Genomic DNA, 16,574 nt, shown 5'->3' with positions numbered 1-16,574 from the left:
CTTCCCTTACATGCTAATTGCATAAAAGTGCTGTACATTCCTATATGGAACATGGCTTTTATATAGTTGATTTTTGTGGGTTTTTTTTTTTTTTTTTTGCTTTTTGATGAAAAAAATGCATACCTTTACCTCTGAGCGTGTACTTTTAGGTTCTTAATCATATAGTCTATGATATCTATATTCATCTTTAAAACACTTTTCATAGAGTTCTTTGACTTCTAATTAAGACTGATTGTTTTTAGGTCTGCCGTACAGCTATTGTACTAGGATTTTTTTCCATTGTACTCCCAGGATAATCCCACTCTTTCTTTCTTTCTTTATTTTTTTGAGACAGAGTCTTGCTCCGTCACCCAGGCTGGAGTGCAGTGGCCTGATATCGGCTTACTGCAACCTCCACCTCCCAGGTTCAAATGATTCTTCTGCCTCAGCCTCCCTAGTAGTTGGGATTACAGGTGTGTGCCACCATGCCCAGCTAATTTTTTTATTTTTAGTAGAGACAGGGTTTCTCTGTGTTGGTAAGGCTGGTCTTGAACTTCTGACCTCAGGTGGAGCTGCCCGCCTCGGCCTCCCAAAGTGCTGGAATTACGGGGGTGAGCCACTGCACCTGGTACCACTCTTTCTTACATACTATGTCTTTGTTCTTTTTTACCCATATGTTTTTACTTTTGGAACAAATTTCCCAGAAATTGTTTTATTTCTGGAAAAACTTTTCCAGAAAAGACTTAATGTACATTTCCTATCTTCTATTGTGGAGAGTGCCTTTGTTTTGCATTCACACTTTAATTTTGTTCTCATTCTTCCTTGGCATTCAGTGGGTCCTTTCCATCTGAAAGCTCAGGTCTTCAACTCAAGGTGGTTTCTATCCATTATTGCTTTTCCCTCCATTTCCTTTTCTTTTCATTCTGGCATGCCTATAGGATCATGTTAGGATTGCCTTGTACACTGTCTTGGAAACTGACACTGTATTGGAAGAAGGATAAAGATAGGCAGTACAAGAATATTGGCTCAATGACGTCATCAAAGACTTAGTCTCTTCTCTTTCTTCCACCCTAAGAAGACGTGGCTTATCCTCATTGTTCTGAGGTAGTTCTTATTGCACGTCTAAGCATCCTATACATATTTCAAGAAGGAAGAAGAGGGAAGAGCAGAGAGACAAAGGGACATGCCAGCTATGCTTCTTCCCTTGAAAAAAATCTTTCTGGAAACCTTACCCAGTTTCACTTACCTGTCATTGGCTAGAGCTAGATGCCACCTCACCTGCAGGGAGAGTCTTGAGAATGTATACCTATTTTAGGCATATTGTCCTCTTTAACAGAACAAGATTCTGTTCTTAAAGAAGATGGGGAGAAAGAATAATGGGTAGATAATCAGCAGTTCTGTCATAGGGATATCTATTAGGTTTCTTGGATCTTTCCTTTATTTTTCTTTACTTTCTGTCACATTCTCTTTTTGTCTTTTTGCTTTATTCCAGGAAATTTTGTTGATTTTCCTTTCTACATCTGTAATTTTGTCATCAAGCATGTCAAATTTAGCTTATTAGCACCTAAGCTTTAGCAGGGTATCTTGTTTTCTAATTTATTCTTTTTCATAGAATTTTGAAAATACTTTTATTGTGGGAAAATGTAACAAAATATACTATTTTTACCATTTATAAGTGTATAGTTTAGTGGCATTAAGTGCATTCATATTGTATTCTTAACCATCACTACCATCCAATTCCAGAACTTGTTTTTCCAAACTGAAACCGTGTACCCATTAAACAATGACAGCCACTTCCTTCTCCCCCATACTCCAGGCAACCACCATTCTGCTTTCTCTGTCTGTGAATTTCACTGCTCTAGCCATCTCATATAAATGGAATCATACAATATTTGTACTTTTATGTCTGGCTTATTTTACTTAACACAGTGTCTTCAAGGTTTCGTTCATGTTGTAACATGCATGACAATTTCCTTTTTAAGGTTAAATAATATTCCATTGTATGTATATGCCATATTTTGTTTATGTATTCATCAGTGGACACTTGGGTTGCTTTAACCTTTTTGCTATTGTGAATAATGCTGCATGGTATACAAATATTTGTCCTGATCTCTGCTTTCATTTCTTTTGGGTATATGCCCAGAGGAATTGCTGGATCATATGTTGATTCTATTTTAATTTTTTGAGGACTGAATTTACTGTTTTCCATAGCACCTCCATTTTACATTTCTACCAGCAGTGTACAAATGTTCCGGTTTCTCTACATCCTCACCAACACTTATTTTTTGGTTTTGTTTTGCTTTGCTTTTTATAATAATCTGAAGAGTATGAAGTGGTATCTTGCTGTGGTTTTGATTTGCATTTTCTTATTGATGTGATATTGAACATCTTTGCATGTGCTTAGTGGCCATTTATATATCTTCTTTGGAGAAATACCTATTCAAGTCTTTTGCCCATTCTTGAATTGGGGATTTTTTTGTTGTTGTCGTTGACTTGTAAATTCTTTATATTATTCTGAATATTAATCTCTTATAATAATTTGCATATATTTTCTCCCATTCCATGTATTGCCTTTTCATTCTGTTGATAGTGTCCTTTGATACACAGAAGTTTACTTTTGATGAAGTACATTTTGTCTGTTTTTTTTTTCTTTCATTGCTTTTGCTTTCGCTTTTGGTATCATATCCAAGAAATTATTGCCAAAATCCAATGTCATGAAGCTTTTCCATGATTTTTTAAACAGTTTTATGGTTTTAGTGGTTATATTTAGATATTTGATCCATTTTGAGTTAATTTTTGTGTATGGAGTAAGATAAGGGTCTAACTTCATTTTTTGGCTAGTGTGAATTATGCTACTTTGTGTAGATACCCAGTTTTCCTGTTACAACTTGTGGAAGATACTGTACTTTACCTTGAATTGTCTCAGACTCTTATTGAAAATCCTTTGACTGTATGTGTGTGTTTATGTCTGAGGTTTATTTTTATTCCTTTGGTCTGTATATTTGTCTTTATGTCAGTACCATACTGTTTTGATTATTATAGCTTTGTAGTAAGTTTTGAAATCAAGAAGTGTGGGACCTCTAACTTTGAATTTTTTCAAGATTGTTTTGGCTACTTGGAAATCCTTGGGATTCCATGTGAATTTTAGGATGGGTTTTTCTGTTTCTGCAAAAATAATCTTATTCTTAATGATAATCTCCTTTCAGATCTCTCAAGGTATGCATTAGAATGTTTTAATTTTTTGTTTGCTTGTTTGTTGAACTATCTTTGTTCTTCCTGTTTTATTTTGGCTCTTCTCTTGACTATTATTTTCTTCTTATAGCTAGTAATGTTTAATTGACTGTTGGTGTGATACAAATGAAGGACTTGGTTTATCAGTGTAGGTAAGTTTAATGAATATCCTACACTGTTTTAAATGTCTGTTTTGACAAAAGGTCTCTTCAGTGTATAATTGGGAGTTTAGTGGCAGGAGGTGAGCAGGCAGTACACTGGTGAATTCCCTTATTGCCAAAATAAGGCAGGCTTCATTCTGGGGTGGAATGTGAAATCTCTTACAGTATTTCATTCCTGTGAGGAGCTGGCTTTTTCCTATATTATGGAGGTTTGAAGTTCTCTTGCACATTGCTCTGTTCCTGAGAGCTTCCTTATGTCAGTTGCTCTGTATACATAGGCCCAACTGTACTGCAATAGTCTCTAGTTATTTTGATGATCACCTTGGTGGCCTGCTCTCCCTTACTGTACTTTTTGTCCTGCCCTGGGCTTATCCTTGAGAATCCTCCTTTGGGAGGAACAGCTCTCCGTTCTATAGCAGCTATCACTTACTCCTATTTTTGGATTGTAGTTTATTTTATTCTTGTTTCTTATCAGAACCATCAGGTTGCCAGTTTCCTGAAATTCTGTAATTTTGGGTCATTAATAGTACCTTTTTCTTGTTTCCAGCACCACAGATATATTTTCCTTTTTCTCCTTCCCCTCTTCCCATGTTTCTTCTCATTCAATGGGATTTTGAGAAGGTGGTGAGGTAAATGTGTGTCCTATCCGATTTTATTTATTCAACAGTCTGTGTAAGTAATGTTCTGGGTTCTGCAAATAAAGTAGGCCAAGGATTCCCAACTTTCATAAAGCCTATATTTTGATGGAGGAGAGGCATTGAGCATATAAGTAAATAAATAACAGATTATAGCTGTAGTAGATTACAGGAAGTAACTTGGGCTGGGAGAATCAGAGCAAGTGACCTGTATATGGATATCTGAAGGGAAAAAAAGGCTTATCTTATGAAGAGCCTTGGGAAGAGAGCTCTAGGCAGAAGGATTAGCGTATACATAGACTCAGCGGAGGAAGGAGCTCGTTTTATTAAAAGAAAGGCACGTCTGGAGTGTAGTGAACAAAGTGGTGAGCATGAGCATCATGAGACTGGAGAAAGAGGCAAATGCCAGATCTGTTGGGGACTTGTCTTTGGTAAGGAATTTTTAGTTTAAATATGGAAAAAAGCTTATGAAAGGCTTTAGAAGGGAAGCTATGCAGTTTGATTTTTGTTTTCTTTTTTAAGATAACATTGGCTGGTACGTAGAGAATGGGTTTGACTGGGATGTTGCCTGTGGAGGTGGAGAGAAATGAAGAGATTATGGGTATATTTTGCAAGGAGTATCTGTGGACCTTTGCGATGGTACAGGAAGCAAGATGAGTCACAAACGACTGCAAGTTATTTGACTAGTACAACCAGGTGATGCTGTTTACTAATATGATGAAAGTAGTAGGAGTAACAGATTTGGGAGAGGGAGAATCAAGAGTTATTTTTTGATACAATTTGAAATGCCTTTGAGACATTCAAGTGAAGTTGTCAGGTAGGCAGTCTAGAGTTTAGGGAAGAAATCAGAGCAGAAGGTGAAAACTTTGGAGCCATCATAACAATAGTGTTTAATGCTGTGGGTTTACGAGATGATCTAGGCAAAGTCTAAGTAAGAGAAGAGGGCTCTGGACAGAATCCTGGGGCCTTGATGTTAGATTGGGAAAGCACCTAGGGGAAGGGCACACAGCAAAGGCGATTAGGAGGAGTGACTGATGAGATGAAGAAACTGGGGGAGCCTGAGAATCAAGCAAAATAATTTCAAGGAAAGTAGTAGTCATCTTTGTTGAATTTTTGAGAGATGGTGTAAGATGATAAGTGAGGTGTCTATTAAGATTTGGTAACAGGTTTTTGTTGTTTTTGACAGTCAGTTTCATTGGGATGGGAACTATACTGGAATAGATTTGATGAGTGAATGGGAGATGAGAAACTGAAGGCAGAAAGTACAGGTACCTCTTTTGAGAAGTTTGGCTGTGAAGAAGTTTGCAGAGATGACTGGGTAGCTGGGGGAACAAACCCAAATTCAGTGTTAGACTTTAATAGGCATACTATTTAAAGCTTCATCTATCACTAGTTCTTTTAACCTTTACTTTTTTGAGAAATTCTAAGCATATGCAAAAGTAGAAAATGACCAACCCTGCCCCATCCACAATCCTGTCTACCTCTTCCGTTGCATCATTTTGAAGCGAATCCCATATAATTTCAGTTATAAATATTTCATTATGTTTCCAAAAGATGAACATTAAAAAATGTAAGCACAATGCCATTATAACATAAAAAATTAATAATTCCTTATTAATAAATATCCAAATTGTGTTCACATTTTCACTTTTCTCAAAAATTGTCTTAGAATTTTAAAAACAGATTTTAAATAAGGTCCACAAATTGCATATGGGTGCTATCTTATTTATTTATTTATTTATTTATTTATTTATTTATTTATTTATTGAGACAGAGTCTCGCTCTGTCACCCAGGCTGGAGTGCAGTGGCACGATCTCAGCTCACTGCAGCCTCTTCCTCCTGGGTTCAAGCAGTTCTCATGTCTTGGCCTCCTGAGTAGCTGGGACTACAGGCGCACACCACCATGCCTGGCTAATTTGTATATTTTTAGTAGAGATGGGGTTTCATCATGTTGGCTAGGCTGGTCTTGAACTCCTGAACCCAGGTGATCCGCCCCCTTTGGCCTCCCAAGGTGCTGGGATTACAGGCGTGAGCCACCACACCCTGTCATTTGTTTAAGAACAGGGTGTCGCTTTGTCACCGAGGCTGAGACAGGGTCTTGCTATGTGGCTCAGGCTGGTCTCAAACTCCTGGCCTTAAGCAACACTCTTGCCTCAGTCTCCCAAATGCCTAAAGTGCTTTTGGATTACAGGCATGAGCTACTGAGCCTGGCTAGATTATATCTTTTTTAACCCTCTTATTATCTATTATTTTCTCTTTTTCTCCTTGCAAGTTAGATGTTGAAGAAATGGCATCACCTGTCCATTTGTATGTGCTGTTTGTATCCCCATGGTGTCACTTAACATATTCCTTGAATAACCTCTTTTTCCTATTAGTTGTAAGTTAGATCTAAGGGCTGGAGAGATTGGAATTTTTTTTTTTTACAAGACTACTTAATAGGTAGTGATGTGTACCTCTATCCAGAGGTGCTTAAAGTCTGCTTCTCTTTTTTTTTTTTTTTTTGAGATGGAGTTCATTTTTGTTGCTCATGCTGGAATACAATGGTGCTATCTCAGCTCACCGCAACCTCTGCCTCCTAGGTTCTAACGATTCTCCTGTCTCAGCCTCCCAAGTAGCTGGGATTACAGACACGTGCCACCACACCCAGCTAATTTTGTATTTTTAGTAGAGACGGGGTTTTGCCATGTTGGTCAGGCTGGTCTCGAACTCCTGACCTCAGGTGATCCACCTGCCTTGGCTACCCAAAGTGCTAGGATTACGGGTGTGAGCCACCGCACCTGGCCTGCTTCTCTCTTTTAGTGATGTTAGTACCTGCTGATGTTTAGTGCTTAGAACCTTTAGTTCATTGCAGGTTGAAAAGTGTTGATACTCTGATTCTGTCATTCCTTCTTCATTTATTAGCTTTAATATGAGAAACCTCTTCATTTGCCCTTTGGTTACCCCATGAGTAGCACAGTTTAAATAGAAAAAGCAGAAGAAATGCTTTGTTCTTGCCCTATATTTAAGTTTTCAAAGTAATGAGTTGGTTCTTTAGTATCTTCGTATGGTGGCCAAGTAGTTTTTGTTTTTAATGTTAATGTACTCATATGCTTGATATATTTCAATCTGTTACAGTTACTATTTTTATTGATGTTCAAATTGTCCTGTAATAGTGGGAGCCTCTTCATGTCAGCCCAAGTCTTAACAACACCCTGCTTGTCTTTGATAACTTTCTTGCAATCTGGGATAATTAAATGTTCTTGTATTATCTGGTATATGTCTAATTTGAAACTTCAGATTAATTCTCCAAGGATATGGTGTTTGGGGATAATATTACTATTTTACTTTTAATTTTTTTACAGCAGTCTATTAAGCATACTTATTTTATAGTCTTTCACATTGTTCCCTTTAGTTCTTTGGATATGAATTTTTCTGTTTGTTTTGCCCCTTTACCACTGTGATTTTTGGCATTTGAGGAATTCTCTTTCTTGCTTTTGAGTGCAGGTATGTGTTAAAGCAAGGTATCATCTTTTTTGTTTTTGTTTTGTTTTTTTCTTTAAGTTTATTGTTTGTCTTATCCAACATTTTGATTTGTTTAGAGTGGGAGGGGTGGCTTCTTGCACTAATTAAATCACCATATTTAGTAAAGTTTCCCTATTGCTGTTCCATTTATGGAACAACATGCTCTTATATCAGAAATTACCTTATCTGTGGCTAAAGTGAAAATTACTCACTTGCCTAGGATTTTTATATTTGTTATGGATGCTTTCTGTTTGATTTTTATTGTAACCTTAATACGTTATCTCTAAGATCAGTTTTGCTTTTGCATATTTCACATATTTTAATCTTTAATTCAGGTAGAGGGCAAAAGGGCATGCAATTTTTTTTCCTTTCTTAATATTTCACTATTTTTAGCTTGGAAACAGGAAGAAAAAGGCAGAAAGGTTGCTATGGAATTGTGTGAACTTGTAGAGGCTGAAATTTAAGCTGCCAAATGAAGAAACTTGTTTTCTCTTCCAAGATTCCTCCTACTTCATGTGTTATTGTGATCTGAATTCTATTGAATTTCTTTTTTTCTTATGAGGGTGTGGGGGAGACATATATGTTATGGTTGTAGTTCTATGAAATATGCCAGGAAGCATACTCTAATGCTATTTAGAAAGAAAAAGGAAGACAATGAGAACTTGGGCAAACAGTTCTTGCTAAGCCCTAAAATATATCACTTTTATTCGTCCATACAGAAAACAAGCATGAGGCCAAGAGGAGGCGAACAGAGAGAGTTAGGAGAGAGAAGATAAATTCTACAGTAAATAAAGATTTAGAAAACAGAAAGAGGTCTCGAAGTAACAGCCATTCAGATCATATCAGACGAGGAAGAGGAAGACCTAAAAGTGCATCTGCCAAAAAACATGAGGAAGAAAGAGGTATGAACAAATCAAGCAGTTTTTTTTTCAAGTATTAAATTGATCTGGGATCTTAATTAGGTAGTAGTGAAGAAAGTGGAGGCATTGAGCTCCTGGACTTAAAATCACAACTCATATTTTAGTTTGAAAGCATTTCCTCTGTGGTAGATGCTTATTATTTTTTTAATCACAGGAATTTAATTCTTATTGGAAACCTAAAGGCTTAGTTAGGTAAAATTTACCTTGCTATAAACTGATGATAATAGAGTTCAAAGATAATTTGTATATGACATCCTGAAGAAGCCTGTTAAAATGATTGTACTTTTTTTTTTTTTTGAGACAGCATGTTGTTCTGTCACCCAGGCTGGAGTGCAGTGGCGCGGTCATGGCTCACTGCAGCCTCAACCTCCAGGGCTCCGGTGATTCTCCCCTGAGCCTCCTGAGTAGTTGGGACTACAGGTGTGCACCATCATGCCTAGCTAATTTTTTGTAGAGGGGGGGTTTCACCATGTTGCCCAGGCTAGTCTTGAACTTCTGGGCTCAAGCAGTCTGCCCTCCTCAGCCTCCCAAAGTGTTGGGACCTCTTTTTTTTTTTTTTTTTTTTTTTTGTCTTTTAAAGACATGTCTGAGTTCTGTTAAGACTACTTCAAACTATTATACTGTAAGTTTTAAAATTTTACTATTGAAAGTGTTGTTGGTGGAGTTTTTAATTGCTCATTGGGAGATTTGTGTGCTTCCTACTCTGAGGCAGCTTTTGCGTAGATGAATTCTTCTTGGTCCAGAGTATATTTCTTTTTCTCCTTACAGGTCTTCTTCTTTCTTCTGACGAATATCTACCAATAACTTGTTTTTAGACATTAAAACTTCAGTTTCTCTTTTTCTTTGATTTATGCATCTTTTTCAAAACTTACAGAAAATTTCAACATATGCAAGAGTAGAGAAAATAGTATAATGAACCTCTATATGTCCACAAATACCTTTTTAAAATTGAGACTTTCAAGCTGGTAGTTAATTTAAAAAAGGGATAGTTGCTCTTTATTGTTCTTTAAAAACCTCTGTCAAAATGATTTCATCTTCACTGAAATGCATTTTTAATTTCTTACACTATTTGTGAGTTATGCTTTGCTTTTCAGACATTCTGTCTTACTCAAGTGCTTTTTGTATAAATGTAAATTTCACTTATTTTAGACAATAAGACCATTCTACCAGTTTGCTATTTCTCTCTGCTTTATGTGCTTTTATTTGAATAAAGTTACTATTGCTAGAAAACAGCTTCACCAGTATAGCCATTCCTAGCTTTTATCAAAGTTAAAGGTGTCTTAGTATTGTATGGCTAAAGGAGTAAGGTTTATATCAGTTTTGACTGTATTCTAGGAAGGCTGTACTAAGGTACTCCATATTCCTTGGGTAATTTTACTGCTTTTCTCTTTCTGTTATGCTCTTGCAGAGGGTTTGAGTTATTTGTTAAATTTGTATGTTTCTTTAACAATAGGGTGCAGAAAACCTATGCCGAGGACTCCTATTTTAGAAGGGAAACTAGGTAAAGAAAAGTCAGCAGAGAAAAAGGAAAAGAGAGAAATACTGCCTGGCTCAGAAAACAACATTCTTTTCAGTTGAAGTAGAGGGAATGCAGCTGAAAGAAGAGAATGCTTCTGGTGGTGGGTGAGAGAAGATGAGAAAGCAGATAATGACCGTCTTTAGCTGGGGAAATGAAGTCTATATACTTGTGGTAGAACTGTATATATGCAGGATTTCAGCTTTTATTTCATGATTACTTGAAAAAAGAAGCATTTGTTTAGCTGTAAATATTTTTTAGGCATTTTCTGTTTATTACAGAAAAATTTTAAGAAAGCTATTTCTAGAGTAAGGTATGCTTTTAATTTTTTTGTTTTTGATACAAATTGCAGGAAATTGCTTAAATTAATTTTTGTAGCACAAACTGGAATCTTATGTAGACCATGAAGTCATTACACTTTTTCTGTAAAGAGCCAGATAGTAAATGTTTTAGGCTTTGTGGGCCATACTATCTCTGTCACAACTACTCAGCTCTGCCATTGTAGCTGGAAAGCAGCCATAAATCATGCATAAATGAATGGGCATGCCTGTGTTCCATTAATACTTTATAAAGCAGGTGGTGGGCCACATTTGGTACTTGTACTATAGTTTGCCAATCTCTTTCTTTTTCTTTCCTTGCTATTTTTTTTTTTTTCCTTCTGAGATAGCGTCTTACTCTGTTACCCAGGCTGGAGTGCAGTGGAGTGATCATGGCTTACTTCAGCCTCAAACTCCTGGGCTCAAGCGATCCTCCTGCCTCAGCCTTCCTAGTAGCTGGGCCTAGAGGTGCATGCCACCACACCAGGCTACTTTTTTTACTTTTAGTATAAATGAGGTCTCACTATGTTGCTCAGGCTGGTCTCAAACTCCTGGGCTCAAGGGATCCTTTCAGCTTGGCCTTCCAAAGTGCTGGGATTGCAGGCATGCATGAGCCACTGCACTTGGCCTAGTTTGCCAATCTTTGTTGTAAACCATTGTACTCTTAAATATAATGTGGACAAGAACTATTAGGTTGGTGCAGAAGTAATTGCGGTTTTACTTTTGTACCAATCTAACATGAACTTTTGAAATGTCTGTGTTTTAGGATAGATTTCTTGGATATGCTTCTTAGTGCTAAATAGCTATTTAGTTGGTTTTTATTGATTCCTTGCTCTTAGAGCATTTGAAAATTTTGAAGCAAGCTTTAACTTTATTTTAACCATGAATTAAGGAAAACCTGACAATGTGTCTAAAAAACCTAACTTAAAAATTGACTTTTCTATTTAGTCAGATGAGAGATCCAAAGGGGGAAAAAATGACTTTTCTATTTTGAAACAGAATAAGAAAGAAGAATGGAAAAGGAAAGCATGTTAGACATCATCATAATAATATATCTTTATAAAGTCATAAAAACAAATCATTAAACAACAATTTTTGGTTAGTCTAATGTAAGTCTTTGTTTTATATATAAGGGTATTCTGGATATTATAATATAGAAGTGATATTTTGACTGATTAAAATATGTTAGGCAATTCTGAACATCATATTAATGAACTTAAGAATGAATGGGTCAGGCGTGGTGGCTCACGCCTGTAATCCCAGCACTGTGGGAGGCCGAGGCTGGTGGATCACGAGGTCAAGAGATCAAGCCCATCCTGGCCAACATGGTGAAACCCCGTCTCTACTAAAAATACAAAAAAAAATTAGCCAGGCGTGGTGGTGCGCGCCTCTAGTCCCAGCTACTTGGGAGGCTGAGGCAGGAGAATCAGTTGAGCCCAGGAGGCAGAGGTTGCAGTGAGCTGAGATCGCGTCACTGCGCTCCAGCCTGGAGACAGAGCGAGACTCCGTCTCAAAGAAAAAAAGAATGAATGTAGACTTCAAGCTGACGATTGTGGATTGAAGAAACACATCTAGCTCTAAACTCCTTTGGGGAAATCTAAGAAAGAAACTGATTTTTATTACACAGTTACCTAAAAGTCAGGAATTTATGTATCAGTTATGTCTGGAAGTAGAAGTGAAATTGAGGCTAAAAATGAGAGGATTGTTTGCAAGTCTTTTTATGAGTAGCCCACCAGGACTGTTTACCCTCTTATTCCCCAAGTTTATCCTTTGAAAAAGGTAAATAATACAGTCTTTGGTCTCAGGAACACCAGGTGTCTGTTGACGGCCAGGATACCATGTTAAGATCAGGAAGCCTAGGTGAAAATTGGACATAGTAAATGCTGAGTTCTTGAGTTTGGCTTATTAGCGTCCAGGTAAAAAAAGTAAAAAAGTTTGAACAAATCTTCTCTAGAGAATCCGAAGGACCCAAGAGAAAAGGCCCCAAATAAAGATACTCTCATTAGAGATTCACAGAGAAGTGGCCTAATTGGATCGTCCTAATCTGATGACTACAGTCAAGCTCCACGTATGTGTATGTTTCTAATCAGCTTCTTTGGTCACTCTCCTAAATATGAGCATATTGCCAAGAATTACCCAGATATCTGGAAGAAAGCATCTATTATAGTATGAAAGGCTAAGACCAAATCAACAGGAGAGAAAAAATAACTTGGAAAAAAGCAAGATTTTGCAGGGAAAAGAAAAACTATAAACTATTATTAATATCTTTAGCAAAAGAAGTAATTGTAATTGTAAAATGAACAAGATGATATTTAAAAGGAAATTGCAGAGGTCAAAAAGCCAGTTGGAAAATGAACTTTAAAATATTCCAAAAAACCCCAAAACATAGATGATACACAGAAATGAACAACTTTAATAAAAGGCTTAAAGATAAAATTGAAGAAAGGTTCCAGAAAGTATAACAATTGAAAAGAGATGAAAAAAACAGAATGGAAACCTTAAGAAATTTAGAGGACCAGTATGAGGTCTGACATCTGTAAATAATTAAAGTTTCAGATAAGGAACATGGAAGATGGAGGAGAAGAAAGTCATCAACGACTTTAACAATGACAATTATTTATTCAAGAAAATTTTTCCAACCTGAAGGACATTGAGTTTCTTTGTTAAAAGGGCCTACAAATTCCCAGTCTAATGGATGGTTAAAAAGAGAAATTATACCAGAGTTTGTCATCATATCTCATATCTTTGGTTAAATAAAATTTTTCAGGTTTTCAGAAAAAAGAAAAGCAAAATGATATTGGAACTAATACAATGGAATATTGCCCAGCAAAGAACAAACTACTGATATATGACTAGCATCAATGAATTTCAAAAACATGTTGAGCAAAATAAGCTAGGCACAAAAGAGTACATACTATATATGATGCCATTTATATGAAGTTTAGGAACAGACAGAATGATTCTGTGGTAATAGAAATCAGAACAGTGGTTGCTTGTAGGTGTAGGGAGGGATTGGCTGGAAAGAAGCATGAGGAATTTCTGGAGGAAATTTGTTATATGTTGATTGTGACATGGGTTACATGTTTGTATATGTTTGTCAGAACTCCTCCAGTTGAACACATAAAAGATCTGTGTATTTCACTATATGTAAATTTATCATTGATTTTAAAAATAACTATAAAAAAGGTATTGGTTTTCTAAACAATGGCACCAGTAGTCAGAAGACAGTTTACTGCCTTCACAGTTCTAAGCGGAAACCTACAAGTCTATACTCAATCAAACTATGAATTAATGTGAAGGTAGACTAAAGATATTTTCTGACATTCAGGGTCTCAAAAAATTTGCTACCAATACTCCCTTTCTCAGGAAGCCCCTACAAGTTACCTGCTACCAAAATGAAGAAATAAACCAAGAAAGGATCTTTGGATTCAAGACAAAGGTGGGTCCACCCAACTCTAGAGATGAGAGTCTCCAGCATGATGCTGATGAAAGAGCACAAGATGATAATTTTGCAGTAGGCCTAGAGAGCAACCATTTCATACTGGAGCAGGTTGGAAGACTTGGAGCGATTTCTTCAAGAAGATAAAAATGATAAAATACCTGATACGTGTAAACATCCTGAAAAACAATTTATACAACTAGGAAAGACTTTGGGTTGAGTTAGAAATGAAAACTAAGCAAGTAAAAAGAGAATCACTTCAGGGAAAACAATGTAAAGGAAAAGTGAAAAATCACTTACCATAGGCATAATAATGTAATCACTGAAAACTGATGTTACTAAAGTTGTGATTTAATTATAGTGAGAAGATGAGGGATGGGCAGAGTGTTTATTGGGGCAAGAGATGCAAAACAGTGTAACCCTTATTTTCCATGGTGGAAAGTGAATCAGTAATGCCTAAAACCCTGAAGTAGCATCTTGTACAAATGTTACTTAGAGATTCGTTTTTGTAAAAGCAAAAAGGAACAACTGAAAAAAAAGTCACAAAAAAAGTAGTTGCATTTGGAGAGTGGGAAATGTGCATGGGGCAAAGGACTTCTGGTTTTTTTTTAACAAGTTTTATAAAAATGATTTGATTGTAAATTATATGCATTTAACTTTGATTAGACTGTCAAAACAAAATAAACAAAAATAGAATCAGGGGATCCTGAAAAAGTAACTTGGAAGAATATATACCAAGATATTAATTGTGATTTTTGCTGACTCATGAGATTGCGAGTGATTTTTATTTTCTTTTTCAAATTTTCTGTGAACTTGGATTACATTTGTAATCGAGAGGGGAAAAATAAAAATAAATGTCATTTCCTGTATAAGAAGATGAAGATGAATATGTTAATGTATTCATAAAGTCACCACTGATGTTCAGAAGCGGACCATCTCTCAGAGTGAATTTCATCTAGCAGAGAAAATTCATTTTGATTGAGACAGTGAGGAGATAGAAATGTATGAGATTCTTAGAGAAATGATGTAGCTGTTAGAGTGCCTGTGTATAGAAATAAATATTGTCTTCATTTAATCTTCATTTCAGTAACTCCTTTGTATAATTTTAAAAACTTTTTAGTTCAGTAGCATAGTAACATTTAATGTATATTGTAGTATTATATATAATACTGTCATTTAAAGAAATACTTGAAAGCTTTAAAAAATTTAAATTTACTGCATCTACTGCCTTTATATTAAACTTTCCCTTTTTCTTTTAACAGAGAAACAGGAAAAGGAAATTGACATCTATGCTAACCTGTCTGATGAAAAGGCTTTCGTGTTTTCAGTCGCCTTGGCAGAAATAAATAGAAAAATTATCAATCAAAGACTTATTCTCTGATACTTGTTTGCAAAATCTGCTGAAACTTCTGTCAGGATAACATCAGCAAATTCTCAAACAGTTATGGACTCTCAGGAGCATTCTGACTGCATCAATAAGGGCCATTGATTGTTTCTTTCTCGCCTGTCGTTTAGCCTGTGCCACACTTTGGGAGCAAAGCTGTGTAGGCTTGGACTGTTCTGGGATTTCCTTGTTTACCAAGGAGTATTGTCAGTGTTTTGTGTTTGGGATATAAGTAAGTGTATTTGCCAACAAAAAAAAAAAACAACAAAAATGCTGGATGGATGTTAAAGGATAAAAAGTGATGGGGTGTGGGGTAGGTATGAAAACTAGGGTAATAAGATGCTTGATTGTTTTCAGGTTTGCCACCAGAGATGCAATATTTTAAATACTGTCAGAAAGAGTGATTTTTAAAAATATATATTTCAGATTTTCAGTGCTAACAGATTGCATATATACAGTTCATTTACTTTTATTAAATTGGCAATCGATATTTTATTGAATGGGGAATTAAGAATATAAACTGTAAATTTTGTCTTAAATTGATTTTTTTTCTTGGCCTTTATTTTTATTACTTAAGGTATGAGTTATATTTTAGGAGATACTTTCTAGACAGTTCGAAGTTTGGGTGCTATATGAAGAAAAACATTTAATGATATACTCAGATATAAACACCTTGTTTTCTTGAATGTAATTTATTTATTAGTTAAAAAAAAAAAACTTCTGCTCTCAAGATGGTGCCTGTTAACCTAAACATGAAATATATTTATTACATGCAAAATATTTCTTAGCCACTTTTAAGCAGTAATGTTTTATCTGAATGGATATTTGTTTATATATCCTGATAATTATTTAAATTGTTACTTTCAATCTGGAAGAAAAAATAAACCTTAATATTGAAACTAAGTAGATTAAATAGTGTGATAAAAGATTTTGTTCTGGTGAAGTTTGTGAAATATATTTAAATTCTTAATTTTTCTAGTGTTGTCATAATCATTTATAGTTGATTTATATTAAATGCTTTTGCATTTTGGCATATCAATTTAATGATTAACATATTCAAACTTGGCAATCACTCCCCTTATTTTCAGTCCCTCTTCCCCCAATCTGTTTAGAAATCCTTTTAAAGCCTTCTTACAGAAGATAGTCATCAGTTAGATTTAGCCCCCTTTTAAGAGAATCTCCCTTTCAATTTTAGCAGTAACATTATCAACTTCAGATTTCATCCTGCATCTCCCATCACCTCCTCAAAGGAAAAAGGTCAACATTTTTTCCTACTTTATTTAAATGGTAACCAGCAGAGGGAGCTTAAGAGGTGCTCTAGATAGGATATAGAGTTTTCCTAAGGATTCCTTTTCCTTTAATCCCTGTATCTATCTGCAGGTACTACTGCAACTATTTTGTATGCATTTTATTTATTTATTTAGGAGACAGAGTCTTGCTCGGTCGCCCAGGCTGGAGTGCAGTGGCACTATCTCAGCTCACTGCAACCT

General features: G+C 35.7%; 1 protein-coding gene across 5 annotated transcripts in view; it reads left to right on the top strand.

The window, feature by feature from the left end:
- Positions 1–15,997, top strand: part of C18H16orf87 (chromosome 18 C16orf87 homolog) — a 29,367-nt gene extending 13,370 nt beyond the window's left edge. The window contains exons 3-5 of one of the 5 annotated variants that reach the window (XM_031003046.2): positions 8,228–8,410; positions 9,882–10,051; positions 14,963–15,067. In XM_031003046.2, coding sequence (XP_030858906.1) covers positions 8,228–8,410; positions 9,882–10,006 — 308 coding nt within the window. In that variant the 3' untranslated portion in view covers positions 10,007–10,051; positions 14,963–15,067. The other 4 variants (XM_055366730.2, XM_055366729.2, XM_019012858.4 and 1 more) reach the window with 4 other exon arrangements.
- Positions 15,998–16,574: the final 577 nt, after the last annotated feature.

The sequence above is a fragment of the Gorilla gorilla genome, chromosome 18 (genome assembly GCF_029281585.2).
Source record: "Gorilla gorilla gorilla isolate KB3781 chromosome 18, NHGRI_mGorGor1-v2.1_pri, whole genome shotgun sequence".
Classification (NCBI taxonomy): Eukaryota; Metazoa; Chordata; class Mammalia; order Primates; family Hominidae; genus Gorilla; species Gorilla gorilla.
Note: the sequence above shows the minus strand (reverse complement) of the source record. Positions and strands in the feature narration are given on the sequence as shown.